This window comes from Marmota marmota, unplaced genomic scaffold (assembly GCF_001458135.2).
Source record: "Marmota marmota marmota unplaced genomic scaffold, marMar, whole genome shotgun sequence".
Classification (NCBI taxonomy): Eukaryota; Metazoa; Chordata; class Mammalia; order Rodentia; family Sciuridae; genus Marmota; species Marmota marmota.
Window position 1 is genome coordinate 2,265,207 of NW_026000252.1, and position 9,575 is coordinate 2,274,781.

Here is a 9,575-nt window from a genome sequence, read left to right on the forward strand (position 1 = left end):
CACATGTATCTGGAGCCAAATATAACTGGAAGTTCTCAGAATTAACTTCTAGGTAGAGAAAAATGTTAAGGAGCTAAATAATGAAAATGTGCTAATACAAACTTCAAAGTCTATGCCAAATAGAAAAGCATTCATATATTCATCAAAAGACACATAAAAATGTTCATAGCAGAACTATTTGTAATAGTTCAAACCTAGCAACTGGTTAAATGTTTATCAACAGAAGAATGAATAAGAAATCTTATACAGAATAGGGGGATAAATATCATGAAAAACTGTTAAGGCAAAATTATGAAACACACGACATTGGTATTATAATGTATTGAACCAAGTACTCTATTAGACATTTTTTGGGGGGTATACTGGGGATTGAACCCAGGTGCACTCTGTCAGTGAGCTACACTTGAGTCCTTTATTTCGCTGAGGCTGGCCTTAAAATCTTGTGATCCTCCCTTTGCCTCCCAATTAGCTGGGATTATAAGCATGTACCACCCCGCCTAGTTTTATTGTTATCTTTCAGATGGAAAGGATCGAGGCTCAGAGAAGTGCAATGACTTGCCCAGTTTAACAATAACTACCATCGCACTGTGGTGGGTGTTGGGAAAAGTATAAACGGCAGCCGTACTCCAGAGAAAAACCCCAACATGGCGCCTAAGGACCTCTTCTTCCTACCTTCCCCTTTTCTGCAGTGGCATGAAAAGTTCCCGCCCGTGTGAACTCTCCTGCCTTCGCCAATTTCAAATCTCGCTGGCGGGGAACCTTAGCCCCAATAAGAACTAATTCCTGGGCTCCGGAGCTGATATCTGGAAGAACTTGCAAATAAACGGGTGGCCTGCCATTTATCTAAGCCCTACCATCTCCCCTTAGTTCTATGTAAGCACACAGCCTTTTGCAATAAAATTGGAATTCTCCCGGCGAAGTGTCTTTGCAGTGGGGAATTCTTTCATTCTGGTGCCTTGGCTCGGATACGGTGAGCTCTTTCTAACAAGAGCCCCGCCCCGCCGAGACACTCAGCCCTGGTCCGCTCTTTTCAGACGCCGGCTCCCTGCACTCACCACTGATCTGACCTAGGTAAGTTTCCCCTTTCCCGGCTCGGCTCGCCAACTCCCTTCGGGCTTACACGTACTGTGACCGTGATCACACTCCAGACGCCCGGTAGGGAGGAGGGAACCCACCCCACTAAGACCTTTACCGGTCGCAGTGGACCCTCTGGCGATCCGTTTCCCTTTGGGGCGTGAGGCTTCTGAGTTTACACGAGAGGCTCTCTGTTTTTTTTCCTACTCCGCTGCCAGCTAGAGCTGCTGTGTCCTGCCAAAGCTGCTTTTCTGCTCCGGGAGTTGAACTCCCAGCCTGGAGCTGCATTCTGCGGGAGCTGGAGCTCTGTTTTCATTGCTAACTTTTTTTCGCTGCAGTCAAAAACTTTCCTGATGTCAGGTCGCCCGTGGCTCCGACACTATTGGGTCTCACAGATCACACTTCACTGGTGACTACTGGGTAGTGCCCTCTGTATTTTCTTGCGAAGGCTGGTCATTTTGGGGATGCCCACTTGAACCCCGTTCACCCTGAGCTTCCAGGAAACGGTTCCGGCGCGGGTTTTCCCTTTGTCTCTCTCGCTTACTCTTATTCTCTCTCTCTCTCTCTCTCTCTCTTCCATCTCTCCCTGTGACTATGGGCACCTCTTCTTCTATACCTGAAGCCTCACCTCTCAAATGTCTAATAAAAAATCTGGCCACACTCTCCCTCACACCAGACATCAAGCCCAAACTTCTAATCAAATTCTGTACCCAAGATTGGCCTACATATCCGCTGGATAATGGCAATCATTGGCCTCCAGAAGGCTCCTTAGATTCAAACCTCCTCCGGGACCTTTTTAACTATTGCTGGCGCCTGAAAAAGTGGAGGGAAATTCCCTGCGTTGAAGGTTTTAGCCTTCTCGCACAGCACCCTGCTCTCTGCTCCTCCTGTTCTCCCTCTCAAGTCCTCCCTGCTTGCAAACCCCTCTCTTCCCCTACTTCTACTCCTGACTTCGCAGATTCTTCCTCATTTGACCCAGCAGATGAACCCCCACCTTATCCCCCAGCCCAGACATCTGCCCCTTCTCTCCTGCTATACCCTCCTCTTCCTCTGCCTGATTCCACGGATCCTCAGCCTTCCGTTTCACCCCCCTCCCCTCTGCCCTCTTCTGCCCGCTCCACCTCCTCCTCCGCAGAGACATCCCCTTTCCTTCCCTCTTCCTGTTCGCCGCCTGCCTCTTTCAGTCCTCTTGTTACCAGGTCTAAGGGACTCCTTCCCACCCCCAAGACAATCGCACCCCTTCGTGAGGTAGCTGGTCCTGAGGGTGTTATTAGAGTACATGTGCCCTTCTCCATGTCGGACATTACTCAGCTAGAGAGGAAGTTAGGCTCATTCACCACCGACCCCACCACTTACATTCGGGAGTTTCAATGGGTCCTGCAAGCATATAGCCTCACTCATCATGACATCTACATGCTCTTGGCCAATACACTTCTCCCTGAGGAAAGGCGACGGGTCTGGGAGCTAGCCCAAGCCCATGCTGATGAAAATCATAGGACCAATCCCAATCACCCCACAGGCCCTCATGCTGTCCCAGAGCAGGATCCCCTATGGGATTACAACACCCCTGGAGGTTTACAGTCTTGTGACCTTTTTACATCCTGCCTCTTGGCGGGCCTGAAGAAGGCCACCGGCAAGGCCATTAATTTTCAAAAGGTGCAGGAGGTCATTCAAAAGAAGGAAGAAACACCTTCAGTGGGTGCTACAGTTTTACAGGTGAGGACATTAGAAATGGTGTCACTAGAAGCCAGTGTTGATTGCTTATTTTATCTGTTTGAGAGTCTTGAGGGACAGATTTTTTTTTAATCCCACATAGTAAATTGTGGAGGCAAAAATAAAAACCATTAATAGCAACAGTTCCCATTGTGTACTTTCCTAAGTACTAAAACACATACACTACAGTCATCTTTAATCCTCATAAAAATATTGTTGGTGTATTGTTATTTGCCCATTCTATTTACTGAGGCAAAAAGAGGCTCAGAGTCTGATTTTGCCGTTGGTTACAAAGCAGTCAGGTGTTTCAGATTTGTACCCTGATCTGACTGCCTCTGGGGCTTTAGGTCTCAATTCTTAAAATCAGGTAAGGGTTTTTGAAAGCATTGGGCCAAGAATCAGGAAAATGGAAGCCAGAATGTATTACAAGGTCTTGGCAAGGGGACGCCTGACTCAGGGGGCCACGTGCTGATGGAAACCTGAAAGCCAGTGTTCAGTTTAGGACAACTAGGAACAATGCGGGCAGAGGTAGGTTTGAGAATTTGGGGATCCTCTGAATGGGAGGCTGAGGGAAAGAGAGACAGAAGCTGCACAGCAGCAATCGCCGGTTCTTCCGGAAGAAAATTCCCACGGCCACCTTGTGAGCGTGGAAACCGGTAGCCACCGGAGGAGGCGCTCTGGCGAGCGCAGGAGGGGGCGGGGCCTGCCTCTTCCTCGTTCTGAGCGGTTGCCTAGGCGGCGGCGGCGAAGAGCTTAAGACAAACCTCTTGGCTTTCCTGCGCTGCGCCACCTCCTGCAGCGCCTCCGCCGCCTCCTCTGCCTCTCCGTGGGCTTCCTCCTTCTCAGACTGCCGTCAGCCGCACGTCAGCCGGTTCCGTGATGGCGACTCGCAGCCCTAGCGTCGTGGTGAGCAATTTGGCTCGCGAGCCCAGCCCGGCCCAGCCCGGCTCTGGCCAGCGCGACCAGCTGCGGAGTCGCGGCGGCCCGGCCTCGTGGCGCCGGGCCGCACTGCGCGTTGGGGGCCTTGGTGTAGGGGGAACCCCGGGGGGCGGAGGCGGTCACAGGTTCCCTGGTTTGGCTTTACGTCATTTGAGGGCGGCAGGGAGGACAGAATGGCGGGGTTTGGGGTGGGTCCCTTCTTGGGAGAGCCCTGGAAAAGAGGGCTGCGTGTGGGCAGAGAAGGTGGAAATGGCGTTTGGGTTGACAAGTGTCGCCTGCGAGCGTGCTGTGGGGAGAAGCCTTGGGCTGATTTTGGAATGATGAGGCGGGGTGGGAGTGTGGGAGCTTTCTCTAGAGAAGCCCTTCCCTGGAAGTTTGGGCGGTGGTGAAGTCTTTGAGCATCTCGTGAGGGAGCCTCAGCCCGAAAACGCCCATTGGGAGGGCGTGGAGGGAACTGGGCTTTACATTTCATTTTGCAGATGCTATAATTCATATTTGTGGGAATGCGCATTGCCTCATTGGATCCTCCCAACAGCCCCTGTAACCGTTTTCGAGCCTGTTTTACACACCACGAAGCTAGTGAAAAAACAGGTCATTTTCCCACGTCCCAGAAGTAGCAGGCCTTGAATTCAGATATACTTGAATCCGGACCCTGTGGTCTTTTGATGCTGCGTAGATAAAAAAATACAAACCTGGTCTTTGCTTTCAAGGACGTTCTTACCACAACTAGCCTCTAGTATCTTGTCTTCACCCTCATTGGTTCTTTTTTTTTTTTTTTTTATCTAGCTAAATTGTTGTCACCTCTTCCCAACCTTTCTGATCATGATTATTAAAATAGCCAAAGCTCTGTGTCCTCCTGACAGTTAAATGCCTTAGCCTCCTTTAATATGATTATTGTCATTGTTGATTTAGCAATTTCTTTCCTAGGTACCTGTTGACTGTCTCTCCCATTTAAACTTATTTTGTTTTTGTGATGCTGAGCATGGAACCCAAGGCCTCGGGCATGCTAGGCAAATGCTGTACCACTGAGCTACCTCAGCCCCTAAACAAACATTATAAAGTTAGGAATCACAACTATACCTCCAACATATACAGTGCCTTAGTAGTAGGAAGTTTTCAGTAATGGTTTGTTAAGTGAGTAAATAATCATTCGAACCCTAAGAAAGAAAAGACTTTGTTTTATATTAGGCATTGTGACTTAACATAAAGAGGAGTGTTCTTTTTTTTTTTCTTTGTGGAATATTTGAGAATCTTAAAAATATTTATTTCACATAAAGTCCATTATTTTATAGCTCATGGTCTAATTTAAATAAATTATCACAGCTGATCTCTAGGCTTTGTACATATAAATAGTTAGACATTGTTAATCATACTGTAAGTAAGTAGTTTTCTTTTTTTTTTTTTAATTTTTTATTGTTGGCTGTTCAAAACATTACATAGTTCTTGATATATCATATTTCACACTTTGATTCAAGTGGGTTATGAGCTAAGAGGAGTGTTCTTAATGGATTTAAGTTAGCTTAGGGCTATGATGCCTGCACCAGTATACAGAGAATTAGTTATCATTGCTAAAACTGGCTATTAATGGTTTTGTTTGAAAATCAAGAAATTTATTTATCTTGCCCCAGATTCTGTTCTTAACCTCTAAAAAATAAGTTAGGAGTGACAATAATAGATATTTATTAAATACTTAGCATCTCTTAAGCATTGTAATAAATATTTTGCTGATTTTATCTAATGTAAATGCCCCAAAGTTACATATTAGGTAGATAAACAGTAACTAGTAATGACCTTGGACACACATGATAGTGCCCTACAGCACTTTGATGAAATTGACCCTGGAGCTGCCTGATAGAAACTGTGTTACTTTTCTCATTTCAGAAGGAGTTTCTGGATTTTTGTAAATTAATGTGAAACATCAGATATAGTTTATATGCCTATATCTTCTAAGCTTCAGGATGGTAGTGCTAGAAATGTAATATTGTACTAACTGAATGTAAATCTTACCCTGCTACTGATTTTTTTCTGTGTATACTGGGGATTAAACTTAGGACTTTGCACATGCTCTACCACTAAGCTATACCTCCAGTCATCTGCTAGTGATTTTTACAGGATGAGTAAAATGGTGCATTTTTTTTTTTTTACCCACAGTTGTCTCTTTACTATCAACAGGGTTTAAACTAACATTAGTCTATAAGTGTAGGCCAAAATTATACTTTCAGATCATGAATAAATGGAGCAAATCAATTTAGGGGTTTCTTTTTTTCTTCTTTTTTTAAAAAATATTTATTTTTTAGTTACAGGTGGACACAATATCTTTATTTTTTTTTCAAATATCACATGAGAATATGTTTATTTTGCAAGTGGTTTTAATTCTTTCGCTACAATTTCCCCTTGTTTTTATACTACCACATCTTTTTTCTAGACTTAAAATATTCAATAGAATTTGTCATAAGTTAAAAAGGAAAAAAACATTCTTTCTGCTGAAAATATCACATTTAACTTAAAAATCATGAACCTTTTGAATATCAATAATTGAAGCTGTTGGGGAGGGGAGTCACATTTATCTGAAGGTCCCAAGATAGCCCTGAAATCTAAATAGGAATATCTTTATTTTTTATTTTATGTGGTGCTGAGGATCGAACCCAGTGCCCCACACATGCTAGGCAAGCGCACTACCTCCGAGCCACAACGCCAGCCCAATTTAGGGGTTTCTTGCTATGAATTGAGTACTGTGCCATGCACACTACAAATCCATCTTACTGGGAGTGGCTGGGTACTGGGATTGAACTTGGGGATGCTTTCCCACTGAGTGATGTCCCCAGCCCTTTTTATTTATTTTGAAACAGGGTTTCACTAAGTTGCTAAAGCTGGCCTTGAACTGTGATCCTCCTGACTCAGCCTCCTAGGTACTGGGATTACGGTTGTGTGCCACAGTGCCTAGCATACAGTTCCATCTTAACTGTTTTCTGTCTATTGTTTGTATCTGCAAAGTGGCAAAGGTGAGAAAAGGACCCACCAGGTCAGCAGAAAAGAGGTATCTTGGAATTTGGGTTGTTTTTTTTTTAATTAAAGATTTTTTTCCTTAAATTTTATTTTTTAACCAGACAGAATGACACATACCTATAATCCCAGCTACTCAGGAAGATGCGTCAGGAAGATCATAAATTCAAGGTCAGCCTTAGTGACAATAAAAAATAAAAAGGCTGGGGATGTAGCTCAGCAATAAAGCCCACCTGGGTTCAATACCCACTATTGCAATAATAATAAGAAGAATTAATTAAATCAAACTGGGGCATGGTGGTATAGCCAATAATTCCAGAAATTCAGAAGGCATAAAGATTACAAGTTCAAGGACAACCTGGGCAACTTAGTGAGATCCTGTCTCAAAATAAAACAAAAGATCTGGGGAGTATATAACTAGCACATTCATGGCTCTGTGTTCAGTACTACCAAGAAAAGAATTGAAATCAATTCTTGACTCAGGAATACATTATTACCCACGTTGGCAAGTGAACCCATAACTACTACATGTATAAGAACATGAATTTACCCAAATACCATAATCTTTTATTAATGTACATGGTGGAATAATAAACATGTTCACTTTGGAGATATATATGTGTGTGTGTGTGTGTGTGTGTGTGTGTGTGTGTGTGTGTATGTATCAATTTTCAGAGGCACAAGGTTGAAGATAGTTGTAGTTCCATAACAATTTGAAGTGTTTGAATTCTGATTTGTAGCACATTATTTTAAACGTTAGTTTGGTAGCACTGGCAGAAAAACAACAACTGTCAATATTGGTATTAATGGTAGTAATTGGCATTTTTATGTGGTATATAATTTTTTCAGAACTTCCACATATTTATTAATGAATCAATAAAAACTGGTACTACATCACCTTTATAGCTAAAGAAAATCACATTCCCAGTTAAATATTCTCAACAGCCAAAATAGTGGTGACATTTTTAGTTTGACATGACACTATGATCATAATCTTGATACCAAGTGGGACTGCACATTAGTACAACCACTGTAGAAAGCAGTTTGGAGACTCCTTAAAAAACTAGGAATGACTCATCATATGACACACTCCATATTTATCCAGAAGAACTAAAATCAGCATGACATAGTGATATAGCTACTTCAGTGTTCATAGCAACACAATTCACAATAGAAAAAATTATGGAATCAACCCAGATTCCCATCAATAGATGAATAGATCAAGAAAATGTGGTATGTATACACTATGAAGTTTTACTCAGCCATAAAGAAGAATGAAATAATGGCATTTGATGGTAAATGGATAGAACTGGAAACTATCATGCTAAGTGAAGTAAGGCATACTTAAAAAAAATCAAGAGCCTAATGTTTTCTCTCATGTGGAAGCTAGAGCAAAATAAGGGAAAGAAGGTGGTTAGGGAGGGAATCAGATATCATAAAGATATAGGGAAGATCTGTGAAGCTGAAGAAGAATGAGAGAGAGGAAGGAAGGGAAAGAGGAAGAAATATGGAAAGGATTCAGTTATATCATGTTACATACATATAAATGTACTGAAAGTAATTTCACTTTTATGTATATGTAGAAAATACCAATGAAAGGGCTGGGGATGTGGCTCGAGCGGTAGCGCGCTCGCCTGGCACGCGTGCGACCCGGGTTCGATCCTCAGCACCGCATACAAACAAAGATGTTGTGTCCACCGAAAACTAAAAAAAATAAACATTAAAAAATTCTCTCTCTCTCTCTAAAAAAAAAAGAAAATACCAATGAAAAATAAATGAGTGAAAGGAAGATCAATAGAGGAGAGGAGAAAGAATGGGGGAGGGTGGGAAAGGGGAAAAGAATGGGGATTGAAATCAAATTCCCTGTATGTAATATTTTGTCAGAATGAACCCAAATACTATGTATAATTATAATGCTCTAATAAAAAAAATTAATGCTTATAGTGGTTTAAGCCTTAGGAGGGAACACAAGGAACATAAGTTTTGTGTGTGTGTGTGTGTATGTGCACACACATATATTGTAAAAATGATATAAAATTGAAAGATCAACATACTACTAGCTTATTTTTATATTTAGGAGTATCTGCATCAGTAAGTCATAATTTTGGGTTTATGATACCTAAGTTAACACAGATTATCCCAAGGGAATGGCATATTATCTATTTTGATGGTTTTTGAAAATTTTACTGTATCTGAATTATAAAAGGTAAAAATATGCCACCTGGTGGTTTCTGTCATTTTAGAAGCTTGGAGGTATTGTTGGTTATTAGGAATAAAATCAAATGTATTTTATCTAGTGTACATCTTTTAATTCATGTAACTTAAGACTCACTTCCTCTCTTGTGCTTTGTCTTGTTCAGAACCACAAACATTGTCATTTTTTTTACCACAAAGAGATTTAAGCAGTCCTTGTCACAGATGATAAATTAATATTGCAAGGTTTATATTAGCTTGGGTTAATTTCCTTGCTTACTATAATTTAAGGTAATATATCTTTGTAATTAGAAATTTTATGTGTGAACCACGAGTTTTCACATGAAGGTCATTATTACAAATGTAACAAACATAATTATTAAGAATTTGTAGTGCCACTTTTACTAGAAAATAAAATGATTTCAGTAATTTATGATACCAAAAATATTGATTTTAATTCTAGACAAAAGGTAGAAAAGTATCTGTGCAGATTTTATCACTGACAAGTGTAACACAAATAGGTTAGAATGTGAAAGCTATGTTCTAGAGCTTCAAGGAGGTGCATTTAGATTTCTGAACTAGGTGGATAACGGTAAACAACTCAGAGCTGTCATAACCTGTTTTTTTTTTTTTTTTTTTTTTTTTTTTTTTTT

General features: G+C 41.6%; 1 protein-coding gene across 4 annotated transcripts in view; it reads left to right on the forward strand.

Moving 5' to 3' along the window:
- Positions 1-3,474: 3,474 nt before the first annotated feature.
- Hprt1 (hypoxanthine phosphoribosyltransferase 1) overlaps positions 3,475-9,575 on the forward strand; it is a 64,247-nt gene continuing 58,146 nt past the window's right edge. For 3 of the 4 annotated variants that reach the window (XM_048796573.1, XM_048796574.1, XM_048796575.1), the window contains exon 1: positions 3,475-3,693. In XM_048796573.1, coding sequence (XP_048652530.1) covers positions 3,667-3,693 — 27 coding nt within the window. In that variant the 5' untranslated portion in view covers positions 3,475-3,666. The remainder of the gene's footprint in view (positions 3,694-9,575) is intronic. The other variant, XM_048796572.1, reaches the window with a different exon arrangement.